We start from the raw sequence: 17,197 nt of genomic DNA on the forward strand, positions 1-17,197 counted from the left end.
GATCTCAACCTCCATGTGGGGAGATCCACTGCTCTCTTCAAAGCTGTCAGACAGAGTCGTTTGCGTCTGCAGAGGTTTCCGCTGCTTTTTTTGTTGTTGTTTAGCTGTGCCCTGTCCCCAGAGGTGGAGTCTACAGAGACAGGCAGGTTTCCTTGAGCTGCTGTGAGCTCCACTCAGTTCGAGCTTCCCAGCGGCTTTGTTTACCTACTTAAGCCTTAGCAATGGCGGGCGCCCCTCCCCCAGCCTCGCTGCTGCCTTGCGGTTAGATCGCAGACTGCTGTGCCAGCAATGAGGGAGGCTCCGTGGCCGTGGGACCTTCCGACCGGGTATGGGATATAATCTCCTGGTGTGCCCATTTGCTTAAAGTGCAGTATTGTTGTGGCAGTTACCCGATTTTCCAGGTGTTGTGTGTCTCAGTTCCCCTGGCTAGGAAAAGGGATTCCCTTCCCCCTTGCACTTCCCAGGTGAGGCGATGCCTTGCCCTGCTTCAGCTCTCGCTGGTCGGGCTGCAGCAGCTGACCAGCACCGATTGTCCGGCACTCCCTAGTGAGATGACCCCAGTACCTCAGTTGAAAATGCAGAAATCACTGGTCTTCTGTGTCGCTCGTGCTGGGAGTTGGAGACTGGAGCTGTTCCTATTCGGCCATCTTACTCCATCCCCCTCCTACATTATTTTCTAAGGGTTTTAGTTTTACACTACACACTTAAGTCTGTGATCCATTTTGAGTTAATTTTTGAATAGGTGCGAGGTTTAGATCGAGGTTTATTTATTTACTTTTTGCCTATGGACATCCATTGCTTCAACACCATTTACTGAAAAAGCTTCCTCCATCGAATTGCTTTTGTACTTTTCTCAAAATCGGTTGCTGGAATAGCCAAATTCATAGAGACAGAAAGGAGAAGAATGGTTGCCAGTGGCTAAAGGCAGGGTGAACGGGGATAGAGTCTCCGTGTGGGATGAGAAAAAAGATTTTGGGTATGAATGATGGTGATGGTTGCATAACAACGTGAATGTACTTAGTGCCACTGAACTGTCCCTTTGAAATGGTTAAAACATACTTTTATGTTACGTATAGTTTACAATAAAAATCTATTAAAAATCAGATGGGCCTATTTGTGTAGGTCAGTTTCTGGGTTCTCTATTCTATGCCATTGATCTAAGTGTCTATCCTTCCACCAACACCATACTATCTTGATTACTCTACCTTTTATATAATCAGCCTTAATATCTAGTAAAGTGATTCCTCCTACTTTATTCTTCTTTTTCAATATCATTTTAGTTATTCTAGCACCTGTGCTTTTCCATATATATTTTTAGAATAAGCTTGTGCATGTTTACAAAGTAACTTGCTGGAATTTTGACAGGAATTGCATTAAACCCATAGATCAATTTGGGGAGAATTGATATCTTTACTGTGTTATCTTCCAATCCATGAAAATGATATGTCTCTCCATTTCTTTAGATCTTCTTTAATTTCTTTCACCAGCATTTTGTAATTTTCAACGTATAGATCCTGTAAAGCTTTACTTAAGTTTATGCTTAAGTATTTATTTTTAGAGTGACTGTAAAGGGTATTATGTTTTTACTTTTGGTCTAAATTTCGGTTTCCACATTTAAAATGTGTACCAATGTTCCAGTGTGATTAATTTTGTGTTAATCTTGTATCCTGTGATCTTGCTGAACTGACTTATTAGTTCTAGGTCTTTTTAAATTTTTATTTTATGAAATATGTATGTAAATAATTAGGTCATCTGCAAATAGAGACCATTTTATTTATTCCTGTATAACCTGTATGCCTTTTCTTTTCTTTGCCTTACTGCAGTGGCTTAATATTACAGTAGTATGTTGAGATTGATGAAAGTGGGCATCCTTATTCTTGCTCTTAGAGGGAAAGCATTCAGTCCTTCGTTGTTAAGAATGATGTTAGCAGGAGGTTTTGTAGATAATCTTTATCAAGTTGAGTAAGTTCTCTTTTCCTAGTTTTCTGAGAGTTTTATCATGACTCGGTGCTGGATTTTGTCAAAGGTTTTTTTCTGTATCAATTGAGATGACTGTATGGGTTTTCTCTTGTTGATATGACTAATTACATTGATTGATCTTTTTAATTTTTTTTTTTTTTTTTTTTTGAGGCAGAGTCTCGCTCTGTCACCCGGACTGGAGTGCAGTGGCCGGATCTCAGCTCACTGCAAGCTCCGCCTCCCGGGTTTACGCCATTCTCCTGCCTCAGCCTCCCGAGTAGCTGGGACTACAGGTGCCTGCCACCTCGCCCAGCTAGTTTTTGTATTTTTAGTAGAGACGGGGTTTCACCGTGTTAGCCAGGATGGTCTCGATCTCCTGACCTCGTGATCCGCCCGTCTCGGCCTCCCAAAGTGCTGGGATTACAGGCTTGAGCCACCGCACCCGGCCGATCTTTTTAATGTTAAATCAACCTTGCATGCCTGAAAAAAACCCCAGTTGGTTGATTGTATATAATTCTTTTAATAAATGCTAGGTTAGATTTGTTATTTTGCTGATAATTTTTAAATTCTAAATTTATGAGATATTGGTCTCTAGGGCTTCTGTTTTTTATAATTTTTTTTTTTTTTTTGGTATTAGGGTATTAATACAAGCTTCATAAAATGAGTTAGGGAGTATTCCTCCCTCTTCTATTTTCTAGAAAAGATTGTTCTAGATTACTCTTAATTCTTTAAACGTTTGCTAGTTTTCTCCAGCAAAACCATCTGGGCTTGGAGAGCTTTTAAAAACTTTAAAATTATAGATTCAATTTCTCTAATGGCTATAGCACTATTCAGCTAGTCAATTTCATTTTGCTTGTATTTTGGTAATTAGCGTTTTTTGAGGAATTGGTACATTCTAAGTTTTGAATTTATTAGCTGTGAAGTTGTTATAGTAATCCTTTTTATCCCTTTAATGGAAGTACTATACTAGTGATACCCCATTTGACTTTGGATATCCTTGATGTGTGTCATCTTTTTATCTTTGTTAGTCTTTCTAGGAGTTTATCGATTTTATTGCTTTTTTAAAAAAGCAACTTTTTGTTTCACTGATCTTTATCATTTTCCTGTTTTTAATTTCACTTATTTCTGCTTATCTTTATTAATTTGTTCCTTCAGGTTGTTTTAGGTATATTTTGCTCTTATTTTTGTAGTTTTTAGAGGTAGGAACTTGGACAGTGGATTTGAGATCTTTCATTTCTATCAGAAGCATTTACTGCTATAAATTTTTCTCTCAGCACAGCTTTAGTTGCATCCCACATAATTTTATTTTTAAAATTTTATGTATTCATTTTGAGACGGAGTCTCACTCTGTCACCCAGGCTGGAGTGCAGTGGTGTGGTTTCGGCTCACTGCAACCTCTGCCTCCCAGGTTCAAGTGATTCTCCTGCCTCAGACACCTGAGTAGCTGAGATTACAGGTGACCGCCACCATGCCTGGCTCATTTTTGTATTTTTAGTAGAGACGGCATTTCACTGTTGGCCAGGCTGATCTCGAACTCCTGAACTCATGATCCACCCGCCTCAGCCTCCCAAAGTGCTGGAATTACAGGCATGAGTCATCGTGCCCAGCCTATCTTTCTGGATTCTATCTTGTTTTATTTATAGAATTTTTTAGTATATTGCTTTGTATGGCTTTGTGGTTTCTCTGGATATTACAGAACATGTGTAACGTATTGCAGTTTACTGATATTGATGTTTTACTAATAAAGGATATGTACTTTTGTTAGTTTTTATCCTCACACTTAAAAATTAATGATATTTATTCCTTTAAAAGTTTTTATATTTCTATCATGGTAAAATACACATAACAAAATGTATCATATTAGCAATTTTTAAGTGTATAGTTCAGTGGTATTAAATATATTCATAATGTTGAACAACCATAACCAGCATCTGTTTTCAGAACTCGTTTTATCTGTAAAACTGAAACTGTATGCCTATTAAACAGTAAATCCCCATTTCCCCTCCCTGTTAGGCCCTAGCAACCACCATTCTATTCTGTCTCTATGATTCCGACCATAACTAAGTGGAGTCATATAGTGTTTATCCTTTTGTGACTGGCTTATTTCATTAGCATAATGTTCTTGAAGTTCATCCATGTTGTAGCATATGTCAGAATTTCTTTCCTTTTTATGGCTGAATCATATTTCCTTATATGTATATACATATTTGGCTTATCCGTTCATCTGCTGATGAATACTTAGGATGCTTCCATGTTTTAACTATTGTGAATAATGCTGTGAACATGAGAGTAAAATGTCTCCATGAGGCCCTGCTTTTAATTTTTTGGCCATGTACCCACAGGTGGAATTGCTGGATCATATGGTAATTCTATTTGTAACGTTTTGAGGAATCACCATACTGTTTTCTACAGTGGCTGTAGCATGTTTTATACCCCCACTTCCCACAAGTGGTGCACAAGATTTCTGATTTCTTCTCATCCTCACCAGCAATTGTTTTTTTCTTTTCTTTTTTTTTTTTTTTTAAGGTAGTAGCTATTCAAATGAGTGTGATAGTTCTATTTATTCTCAGTTCTTTGAATTCAGAATCACATAAGTTAAAGGTGGATCACTGATGCATGCATAGATTTCATTTTTAAAATGGAAAGATAATCCTGATATTCTGGCATAACTAAATTTTACCTATTTTACTCTGAAATTATTTTACCATTGAAAAGTGGTAGTTTTAAAAAAAACTGGTAAGATCCTGGAAACAATTTTAAAATAAATATTTAATTTTAGAACTCTTTTGAAGATGGTATAGGCAGATCCCATATGCCCCACACTGCTCCCCCCATTATAAACATCTAATATTAATGTAGTACATTTGTTACAATTAATGAACCAATATTGATACATTATTATTAACTAAAGTCCATACTTTATTCAGATTACCTTCATTTTAACCTAATGTTCATTTTCTGTTCAAGGATCCTATCCAGAATTTCACATTACATTTAGTAATTGTAGGGGGCTGAACAGTGTCCCCCAAAATTCATGCCCGCCCTGAAGTTCATAATTTGACCTTATTTGGAAATAGGGCATTTAGAGATGTAATTAGTTAAAGATCGTGAGACTAAATCATGCTGGATTTAGGGGGCACCTAAAATGAGTAAAGATGATGTGAAGATGGGAGAAGAGATTGAAATGGCGTGTAAGCCATGGAATGCCAAGACTGCTGTCAACCACCAAAAGTTATGAGGGAGGCATGGCAGAGTTTCTCCCACTGAGCTTTTAGAAGGAATCTACCTGCTGACATCTTTATTTCAGACTTCTGGACTCCTGAACTGTGAGAGAATACATTTCCACCTTTTAAGCTACCCAATTTGTGGTCATTTGTTATGGCAGCACTGGGAAATTAATATAGTAGTTGAGTCTCCTTAGACTGCTCTGATAATTTCTCACAGTTGCCTTAGTTTTGATGACCTGAACAGTTTCAAGGAGTACTGCTCGGGTATTTTACAGAATGTTCCTCGATTGGGATTTTTCTGATGTTTTTCTCATGTTTAGATTGGAATTATGTGTTCTTGGAGGAAGACCACACAGATAAAGGGCTGTTTTTATCGTATCAAGGGCGTACTTGGATACTATCAACATGACTCATCACTGCTAATATTAACCCGATCACCTAACTGAGGTCAGATTTCTTGGGTGTAAAGTTGCTTTTTCCCTTTTTACACACTATTTTTTGGAAGGAAGTCACTCTGCATAGACCACATTTAGGGAGTGGGGGTGTACCACCATTTTAAAATGTAATTGTCTTAAGTGTGTCCTCTACGTACAATGAGCAATATATCAGATGATATAATTTTTGCTTCTCTCACCAAAGGTGATTTTAAAAATGCATGAGAAGTAGGATAGTTTATAGCCCTCTTTGTACCCACTCCGATGTTCTCCTTTCCTTTCTGATGTTCTAAGCCTCGTTATAATTTCCTTTTTGTTTAAAGAAATTTCTTCAGCCATCCTTTATGGGTCAATTTGTTAGCAACAAATCTCTTAGTTTTCCTTCATCTGAGAATGTCTTTGTATCTCATTTCCAGAAGGACATTTTTGCTGAATATAGAATTCATAGTTGACAGGTCTCACTCTGTATTTCCTCTCCTTTTGGGATTCTGTATGACACTTAGCTCACTTGTTAGACTCCCATAGGTCCCTGAGGCTGTGTTCATTTTTTTTCTGGTTTATTTCCTCTCTGTTGTTCATAATCGATAAACTATTGATATGTCCTCAAGTGTGCTAATTCTATCCTCTGTTATCTTCACCCTACTACTGAGCAAGTTTTTTCACCCATTCAGCAAGTTTTTTACTTCAGTTTTTGCATTTTTCAGTTCTGTAAATTTCCATTTGTTTTATTTTTAAATAACATCTATTTCTTTGCTGATATTTTCTACTTTTTCATTTGTTTCAGAATTCATAATTGCTTGTGGAAGTACTTTTTGTGACAGTTGCTATAACATTCTTGTCAGAAAATTCTAAAATTTGATTTAGTTTAGTGCTGACATCGTGGTTTGTTTTTCTCATTCATGTTTCGGTTAATGAGTGATTTTGGGTTGTATTGTGAACATTTTGGATATGATACGATGAGACTCTGGGGCTTATTTAATCTTCATTTTTTGGCAGGTAGTCTTCCTGTTGAGGTTTAGCACAAGGTCTGGGTGGCCATGTATGTTCAGTTTCATGCTGGGCCCCACTGAAAGCAGGACAGCAACTGACTCTGCCTCACTGCCTCCAATTGGGAGTGTGAGATCAGCTGCCTGCTGGGCTCTGCTGCCACCAGGGTGGTGGAAAACAGAAGCTAACACTGCCTTGTTGCTGCAGGCTGAGGGTGAAGCTCAGCTACTCACTGGGCCACACTGACACCAGAAAAGAGGAGGGGAGGGAGCAGAGTGTCAACCGTTCCCACATCTTACCCCTTTCCACCAGGTGTCAGGTGGAGGCTCAGCTCCCCACTGGGGCTGACTGATACTAGTAAGGGCACCAGGGAAGCTCTGCTTTGACCTGCCTTGTTCAGTTTTGCTCATATGGTCGGGGGAAGAGACTCAGCTCCCTCAGGGCCTTACTGACACTTGTGCTAAATGGCCTGCCTTGCACTGCCTCACTGCTACTGTGTTTCATTGCTGCTGGGTGAAGGTGAAAGCTTAGCTCACTGCAGGACCCTGCAGACATGACTCTGGTTTGGAATCAGACCACCCACCTGGTTGTGTTAGGTGGCACGTGGTGGATGGCAGATCCACTCCCTGCTTGGATCCACTGAAACCATGGGGCGGTGGTGTGTTTATTCTATTAGTGTTTGGCTGGAGTAGGGCAGATATTGCCAGAAAGGTTTTCTGTGGTTAGGCCACCCCTTTACCTAATCCTTTGGCTAGGCTTTCCTTAGAGCTCTTTTTCATCCGTGCCTATTGTCACTTGCAGGTTGGAAGTTTCCACGGTGTTCTGTCTGGGATACATGGGAGGGGATAAGGAAACTCCCATTTCCTTATTTCTTATATCGTGTCATTTCTCAAGGCCTCGTCTTTCCACCTTTCAGAGTCTTTCTCTGCCTTTTGTTGTGTTACTGTCCAGGGTTTACTAGTTGTAAGGGAGAGCACCTGAAAGGAATGGGTCTTCTCCCTCCTTTTTTAACTTAAACACACGGGGGTCTGAGTAGGCAGTCAGAAATAAGCCTCCGGTGAAAGATGCAAAATCAGGGCCAGTTTACAACACTTTAACTGAAATAAGCCATAGTTCTAACAAGTAAAGAGAACGGATAGGGCAAAAAATTTTTTTAAATTATTATTTTAAAAGTTTTTTATTTCCATAGGTTTTTTTGGGAACAGGTATTTGGTTACAAGAGTAAATTATGTAGTGGTAATTTCTGAGATTTTGGTGTATGCATCTCCCAAGCAGTATACACTGAACCCAATTTGTAGTCTTTTATTCCTCACCCTCTTCCCCCTTTTCCCCCTGAGTCCCCAAAGTCCACTATGTCATTCTTATGCCTTACATCCTCATAGCTTAGCTCCCACTTACAAGTGAGAACATATGATGTTTGGTTTTCCATTCCTGAGTTACTAAGATTTTTTGAAGAAGTTGTTATAAAAGATTTGAGTCTATCAGGAGTCATTGGTTCTAATTTATTTTTATTAGAAACATTTTCTTTCTACAAAAGGTCTACTTGAGAGTACAAAGTCAGCTTTGTATTATCTGTAACTAGAAGCCTATTGAATACCCAAATCCCTTGAATGGTATTTCAAGTCTCTATATGACTGCCTACATGGAGGTGTCCAGGCCAAGAGCAAAGAGACATACATGTTTGGGGCTCCTGTTGACCTCTGTCTACTCTTCTTTTTGTCTTTTAACCCATTTCCCATTTAGGAAGGAAAGTGCAGCTTTTCTCAGTGCAGTATTCTTGGGGCAAGTGGGAAACGGGTTACCGTGTGTGTATATATTATACATAAAACGCACAAGTCAGAAGTACACAACTTGATGAATTTTCACACATCATATAATCTAATACCAAAAGAAAAAAAAAACTTCCAAGGCCATCAGCATGCCTTTCCGGTCACTATGCCTTCCTCCACCCCCTACCTTCCACTACCCCCTTTAGTGGTAATTTCTGAGATTTTGGTGCACCCATCTCCCGAATTTTTCTCCTGATGGTAGAAAATCCTGACCTCACACCATAGATGGCTTTTATTGGCTACTTGTTTTTCTTTTCATTTAAATTTTATTGAAGTAATTGTAGATTCACATGTGGTTGTAAGACATAATACAGAGAGATTCTTTGTATTCTGCCATTTTCCCCAATGGTAACAATTCACAGAACTACAGCATAATGTCACAATCAAGATACTGATATCAATACAATCTACCTATCTTATTCAGATTTCCCTGTTTTACTTGTACTCATTTGTGTGTGTGTATTAATTGCAATAGAATTTTATAGAAGGTCAGTCCCAGCACTTTGGGAGGCCGAGACGGGCGGATCACGAGGTCAGGAGATCAAGACCATCCTGGCTAACACGGTGAAACCCCGTCTCTACTAAAAATACAAAAAACTAGCCGGGCGACCTGGCGGGCGCCTGTAGTGAGCAAGACTCCGTCTCAAAAAAAAAAAAAAAAAAAAAAAAAAAAAAGAATTTTATAGAAGGTCAGTTATCCATCACCACAGTCAAGATCCCAACACCACAAGTTCCAACACCATAAGGGTCCTTCATGTTGGCCTTTAGTGACCAAAACCATCTCCCTTCCAAATCAACCCTCTCAACCTCTGGCAACTAATCCATCCTCCCATCAATAACATTTAATTTCAAAAATGTTATATAAATGGAATCATGTAATATGTTAACTTTTTCAATTGGCTTTTTGCTCAACAAGGCTACTTCTTTTCAACATGACCGGAATGCTTTCATTTTAAGGCCCATCCATCAGTCTTACTAGAGACAGCAAATCATACATGCTCTACAATGGATAAACGAGTGCTTCTCATCCTTTATAAACCAGAAGACAAATGTTTATTCTTTAGTAAGCATGTCCAGACAAAAATTGTCATGATCTGTGCCCCTTCAAGGTGACCATGGCAGATTTACAAAAAGAATTTTTGTACGTATCATCCTGATTCTAAGAATTATTAGTAGTATGTTTTAAGGAAAGTAACAGCTATGGTATCTACTTAACTACATAATCTATATCTGACACAGGCATGTTAAAGCCAGTGCAAGTCTAGGAAAAGGTTATTCCTGAAGGACTATCAGGATATCCACAAAACTAACTTGCTATATTTTCATTCAAATAAAAGGTAAATCTCGGGCAGGCGCAGTGGCTCATGCCTCTAATCCCAGCACTTTGGGAAGCCAAGGTGGGCGGATCACCTGAGGTCAGGAGTTTGAGACTAGGCTGGCCAACATGGTGAGACCCCATCTCTACTAAAAGTACAAAAATATTAGCCAGGCATGTGGTGCGTGCCTGTAATTCCAGCTACTCGGAAGGCTGAGGGAGGAGAATCACTTGAACCCAGGAGGTGCAGGTTGTAGTGAGCCGAGATTGTGCAATTGCACTCCAGCCTGGGCAAAAAGAGCAAAACTCCATCTCAATAAATAAATAAATAAAATAAAAGTTAAAACTCACTGAATAAATGAAGCTACCAAGATACACAATCCCTATTAAGCATCCCATTTCTAGAAATTCCTTTGAAAAACAGCTTTTGTTGTTAGCAATCACATATCTAACTTCATTCATTCTCTTTTTATTCTAGTAATCCACTGGTAAACTCCCTAAAGTAACAGGTTCTATATTTTACAAAAGGTCAAATTTGTAAATGCCTAGAAAGTTATTCGTCTGATAAACGTTTTCCTTCTTGTGCAGAGACCTTCATTCACATTGACTCACCTGTTTTCATATTGAAATTTTGCCAATATGTCTTTGGCTTTGGTCTGATTGTTGAGTTGAATGGCCATGGATACCTTGGAGAGAAGTGGAGCATGGACCCGTATGACTCCTTCCGGCACGTCAGACTGCCAGGGAGGAGAAATTCAGTACATTCTGTCAAACTAGGATGAATATCAGCTCAATGATGCACTTAAGAGCTATGAAAATCAGTGCTACTCTGAATTAGGAAAACACGTCAGTACGATCAACATTAACCAGAATGGAACACTACTTTCTTTCTCAGCAGGAGACTCACTCATGGCTAAACTTAACCTGGGATTTTACTTTCACTGCGCATTGGGCAGGTCTTGCTATAATGACTTAAAATCATGAGGGGGAAAAACTGGGTTATGACAAAGATCAAATGTTTCTATTCATGCATTTCTTGGACAAACTCCTAACTGACCCTGCTTTAAGCAGAATTCTGTACTTCAATATATTTTAAGAAGACCAACCTTTTGAAAATTTTAAGAGTCAATTAGAAAATATGGCTTCTCCAATAGCCTCTTTCTTTAGTTAGCAGCCATGAGTGGCTGGCCCAAATTCAATTCCACAGGGGCTCTTGACACGGGACCCCTCAAAGTGCACTGAACACACTGCAGAGCAGGGTAAGTGGCTGTGGGAAAGATGGTGTCTCTTGTTTTAAATCTGTACCTTCTCAAAGGATAGTGCTGTTGATACAGATGATTTATATAAATGGACTCCTTATGGTCACATTCTATCAATATTGTATTGATACCCTAGAATATTTATATCCTAGAATAAATATGTTATGGGTTGAACTGTGTCTCCCCAAAAGACAAATTGAAGCCCTAACCCCTCAGTACCTCGAAACGTGACCTTATTTGGAAATACGTCATTGCAGATGTAATTAGTTAAGATGAGGCCATTACATAAGAGCTCTAAACTGCAGTAGGGTGTGCCCTTAACCCAAGTGACTTGCATCCTTATAAGAAGAGAAGATACATGGAGACACAGAAAGAACGCCATGTGAAGCTGAAAGCTGAGGCCAGCTGAGGAATGCGAGGATTACTGGCATCACCAAAAGCAGAAGAGGTGCAAGAAGCAGGTGCTTCTCTCACAGACTTCAGAAGGCACCAAGCTTGCTGACACCCTGATTTTGGACTTTCAGCCTCAAGAACTGTGAAAGAATCATAAATGTCTATTGTTTTATGCCACCTCATTTGTGGTACCTTGTTAGGGCAGCCCTAAGGAACAAACACAAAATATTTTAGAACAGAGTCAGTTCTTACAGTATTCTCCTAACATTACCAGCAAGAACCATGACAGCAGGAGTTCAGAAAAAGATACTGAGGGATTTGCATCTGGATGGGGGCCAAGTCCCAGGCTCATTGTAGCCAAGACTGTACTCCTAAAGTACGCCTTTAATCGTCTATGTCCTATTTCGTCAGCTCCCCAGAAGCCTCTCCCTATACAATAGATGGCACACTCTGACACTACTGACCGATGATCGTCATCATCTCGTTCCTTCTATAACTTTCCACAACATTGTCGCTGTGAATAGGAGGCCCAGGCACACATTCTGAATCATCAGCTAGTCAGGTCCCTCTACCATTCCTTTATGTGCCACATGGAAAATGTCAAGTTTGAAGGATAGTTCATGACAAACATTATACATAAATGTGGTGGACGTTGCCAGAGAAGACTATATAGGCAGTTAATGGAAGGGAAAGGAAATTATTTTTCTTACCATTCTTCTTGCCGAGGGTGATTTTTGCAGTACCTTTGAAGTCTTGGGGCTTGAAGTCTAAAGCAAACAGAGTCTTTAGGAATAATGTTGGAGTAATGTTGAGAAAACAAGCATATGTTGCTTTTGGAAGTGTAACTGGTACAATCTTTATGGAGAACACTTTGGCAATATTTATAAAATTATAAAATGTATACACACTTGAATCCAACAGCTCCACATCTATGCGTTTATCCTATAAATATACTTCATTTGTGAACAATGATGTATACAGATGTTTGTTCTCTGACTCACGGATTGTAACAGCAAAAGATTAGACACAAAGTGTTCACCAATATGAGACTGCTGAAATAACTTACTGTGTGTCTACGGAATAGCATGCAAAAGAAGCAGAGAAGCAAAGGTGCCGGCTTTGTGGACTAATATAAAATAATCCCCCATGATTTGTTAAGTCAGTAAAGCAGGACTCAAGACTGTATGCTACATTCATGTTAAAAGGGAAAGAACATACACTGATATTTGCCGGTAAGTGGATAGAGCATCTCAGAAGGTTTACACACCTGCATGTTCCTGTACACACACCCTGCCGTTGGTGATACTATTTGTCTCCAGGAGGGGAAGTCAGAGGTGGCTGATTTTTATTCTATGGTCTTTCCTGACTTCTAAATTTATAACTTGTTAATGAACTGTCTATTCCAATCAAAATTAAGAATTAAAAACACAATATAGCGGCTAGGCGCGGTGGCTCATGCCTATAATCCGAGCACTTTGGGAGGCCAAGGTGGGGAGATCAGGAGATCTAGACCATCCTGGCTAACATGGTGAAACCCCGTCTCTACTAAAAATACAAAAAAATTAGCCGAGCGTGGTGGCACATGCCTGTAGCCCCAACTACTCGGGAGACCGAGACAGAAGAATTGCTTGAACCCAGGATGTGGACGTTGCAGTGAGCCGAGATCGCGCCACTGCACTCCAGCCTGGGCGGCAGAGCAAGACTCCATCTCAAAAAAACAAACAGACAAAAACAAAAACAGAAAAACCAAAAAGCGATATAGTACAACAGTATGAAAGAAAAACTGTTTCTTCGTCTTTAAGTGTTTGCTTCTATGGTATTTACAACCTTTACATTCTATCTTGGTTCTATTTACAATAAAACATTAGAGTGACATGGATAGCAATGTACAGTTCACACACACACACCATGTGAGTCCATCCTAATGACAGCTCTGGGAAACAGACAGATCATTATCTGCCCTCCCTCCCAATTTATAAAATAAGAACATTGAGGCTCAAAGAAAGAATGTAGTTTGTCCAGGCTCATATGGGTAGTAACTGACAAGGCCTGACCTGACCTCTGTTCCACACATTTAATTATACTGTTACGGTTTTCCAGAGTGAAAACGGCTGCCCCTCCATCAAAGCAATGGATGAACTGGCAAAAACTATCAGTATTGACTCTTTTAGAACTCTGGACACAAATCCAAAGGCTTCAACTAGGGGAGTGCTTGAGTAAGAGAAAGAGCTGTGTGTCATTTTTACTTATGCTTTTCCATCCCTGCTCTCCAATTCAGTGATACCCTTGAAAATAATGGCCTGCACTTCTGGCATGGGTACTACAGGGAGCAGAATGAACCTCGCTCAAGAATTCTAATGATTTGCTCTCATCTGTCTGGTGGCTCCCTCAAAGACTGGCTCAAAAGGCTTGCCTTTACCTTGCCTAACTTGGAACTTGATGGGTGCTAAAGGGGTGTAATGTCAAAAACACTTACAGGCAAGTGTTTTTGTCATAGTTGCCTGATGCAGTGGATCGGAATTGAGGAAAACAAGAGATAACTAAAAAGCTTGGCAGGCAAGGCTGGAGATTGAGATGCTTTGGAAAATAAAGATTATAAAAAGCCTTAAAATATTCCTGAGAATATAAAGGCCACATGACTGAGAATGAGCTGGAAACACAAACTTCTGGCTGATCCTCAGGGTCTGTGCAAGCAGGAAGCGAGGGCTCAGGCAGAGTTAGAAACTGCTTTGCTGAGTGCTAAAGGTGTGCCCCAGCACACACACTGCTCATCTGCAAAGACTGGGAGGTTTTTTAGTTCCAGGCATTTAAGAGAATCTCTGTCTAATCATTAGTTATCATTAAACTAATGGAACAGACTTCCATAGCCACACAAAACAAAGAATGCAGACTTTACAAAATCAGTTCACGAAACAAGTCATGAAGCAAACAAACAATAGGTACAAGAGCAGAAGCAACAAACCCTGAGGAGGGAGAAGAATCTGATTTCCCAAGTTGCCACATTGTAATACTCAAAATGTCCAGTCTTCAACAAACAGCTGTTAGGTAAAAAAGTCAAGGAAATATTGCTCCTACACAAGGACAAAAAAACCAATAGTTTCCGAAGAAACTGTCTAAGGAAGTCCAGACATTGGACTTACTAGAGAAAGTCTTCAGGCTGGGTGTGGTGGTTCATGCCTGCAATCCCAGCACTTTGGGAGGCCAAGGCGGGCAGATCACCTGAGGTCAGGAGTTCGAAACCAGCCTGGCCAATACGGTGAAACCCTGTCTCTACTAAAAATATAACAAAAATTAGCCAGGCATGATGGCAGGCACCTGTAATCCTAGCTACTTGGGAGACTGAAGCAGGAGAATCACTTGAACCTGGCAAGCAGAGCTTGCAGTAAGCTGAGATGGTTGCAGGACATTGTGAATATGCTAAAACACACTGAATTGGTACAATTTCAAATGCTTAACATAGTGAATTTTATATTATGTGATTTTTTCCTCAATTAAAACAAATTTTTAAAAATTTCATTTCTAAATAAAAGTATTGGTTCTACTTGATATGAAGTCACTTTCCCTATTATGAGTCAGAGAATACAGTCTTTCATCACGATTACGATAAATCAACAACACTCCCTCCCGCCTCACTGCCTTGGCATTTACTGTTATTTTCCCTGGACTTTCTCCTTTCGCAGTGGTATCCATCCTTCAAGACACAACTCCAACCAGGCACAGTGGCTCACATCTATAATCCCAGCACTTTGGGAGGCCGAAGTGGGAGGGTCGCTTGAGGCCATGAGTTCAAGACCAGCCTGGGCAATATAGCAAGACCCCCGTCTCTATAAAAAATTTTTTTTTAAGTTAGCCAGGTGTGGTGGTATGCATCTGTAGTCCTAGCTACTGGAGATGCTGAGGCAGGAGGATCACTTGAGCCCAGGAGTTCGAGGTTGCAGTGAGCCATGATCATGCCACTGCACTCCAGTCTGGGTGACAGAGCAAGACTCCAACTCTATAAAAAGAAGCGTAGCTCCAGGCAGGGCACAGTGGCTCATGCCTGTAATCTCAGCACTTCGAGAGGCTGAGGCAGGCAGATCACCTGAGGTCAGAAGTTTGAGATCAGCCTGGCCAACATGGTGAAACTCCTACTCTACTAAAAATACCCCGTCTCTACTGAAAATACAAAAATTAGGTGGGCAGGGTGGCGCATGCCTGTAGTCCCAGCTACTCGGGAAGCTGAGGCAGGAGAATCAATTGAACTCAGGAGGCAGAGGAGCAAGACTCTGTCTCAAAAAAAAAAAATGTAGCTCCAATGTTGCATCCTCAATGAAGCCAACCACAGTCTCCCACGTTAGAGCACATTTCCTTGTCCTCTGCATGGCCCTGACACAGCGGGCCTGGTGCTTCCCTGCTGGGCCCCTGGGGCTCTCATATACATTTGTCTCCCACATTAGGTGTAAGTTCCTTTGAGGGCAAAGTAAATTTCGAGTATCTCCACATCCTCCTCAAGGTTGAATGCAGTATCTGGCACTTGTGATCACCCTCAAGTTAAAGAAAAGCAGTAAAAATAATTCTTCTAAAACTGGTTTCCATTATGTGCCTCCACACAAATAACTGTGTTAAAACAAAACTCTGAATTCCTTGGAATGTAATGAATTCACACAAAATAATTTAAGGATTAGCTATTCCTTTACTATCTGATCAATGAAGAAATCTCTTTTCCCAAGTATTAGACATTTGGATACGGGATTGCCCTTAAATCAAGTTGACAGGGACTAAAATGTTGACTTTCAGCTTTTGCGAGAACCGTTTTAGCCTTTCAACCAATCTTCCTGACGATTTCAAGAACTTTAACCAAAAGGCACGTAACTCTCAACAAGACGCAAAGACCCCGGTACTCTGTCATGAACCCACTTTCCAGGATGTTTATAGTTACAACACTCCCTGATCCTTGAGAATAGAAAACGCTTGGTTCTAAATGACAAGCTACTTTGTGCCTGCCTTGGAGGAGTACAAATCTAGGCAGTGGACAATCGCCGTGCCTTGTTCGCTGTCTTACCTCCCGCTCAAGGGTCCTCCTCCTGAGCAGCTTCCTGACACTGGGGAGCTGCTTCTTTAACAGCATCGTGGCTTCATTCATTCTTCTTACTTGAGTGATCAAAAAAGATGGAACCTGGAGAAGAAAAATAGCTTGGACTGGATGGAAAACACTTGAATTTAACCTCCCTAGCAGATTCTGCCTTTAGGCATGGCAACTCCTCCCAGTCACTCGGTATCCTGGAGCCAGAAATGGTGACATCGTCCTTATAAAGTTTAGAAAAAAATTATGTGGATCCCTGTTTCAAAGGGAAACTGTGATAAAGAGTAGCCCTTCCAGAAGGTGTAAGGATGTCACAGCCACCTGGGGTTATCTTCTCATATTTCTTCCCTATGACCAAGGGAGTTGCCCAGTCACGGAGCCTTTACGTTTCCTGAGGCCATGGACTTCCGAGGAGGACCTGTCATCACAGTGTCACTCACCTTCCACAAAATGTTCTGGTACTTAAGCATTAGGCGGATGATGTGGGCTGCAGTGTTTGCTAACAGCAATTCTTCACAATCAGAGTGCTTGCTTCTACTGAAGAAAAGGTTTGGTGCCATCACTGTAGAAATGTTCCACAGACTCATTCGGTTTTTTGATTCATTGGCGATCACTTTACTGAAGAATGTCATGAGAGCCTAAGAAGAAACAGCATCGTGTCATACAATTGCACACCGTCAAAAGGCGCCCCGATTGCTATCACTCATTCTGTTCCCATTCACTCTGCCGCCA

The 17,197-nt window shown here is 40.4% G+C and overlaps 1 protein-coding gene across 1 annotated transcript in view; it reads right to left on the bottom strand.

The window, feature by feature from the left end:
- ARHGAP28 (Rho GTPase activating protein 28) overlaps positions 1–17,197 on the bottom strand; it is a 201,759-nt gene that overhangs the window by 12,439 nt on the left and 172,123 nt on the right. Inside the window, exons 13-16 of the mRNA XM_030926081.1 lie at positions 16,906–17,103; positions 16,445–16,558; positions 12,114–12,170; positions 10,364–10,488 (exon numbers count right to left, since the gene is read on the bottom strand). Coding sequence (XP_030781941.1) covers positions 10,364–10,488; positions 12,114–12,170; positions 16,445–16,558; positions 16,906–17,103 — 494 coding nt within the window. The remainder of the gene's footprint in view (positions 1–10,363; positions 10,489–12,113; positions 12,171–16,444; positions 16,559–16,905; positions 17,104–17,197) is intronic.

Source organism: Rhinopithecus roxellana, chromosome 21 (genome assembly GCF_007565055.1).
Source record: "Rhinopithecus roxellana isolate Shanxi Qingling chromosome 21, ASM756505v1, whole genome shotgun sequence".
Classification (NCBI taxonomy): domain Eukaryota; kingdom Metazoa; phylum Chordata; class Mammalia; order Primates; family Cercopithecidae; genus Rhinopithecus; species Rhinopithecus roxellana.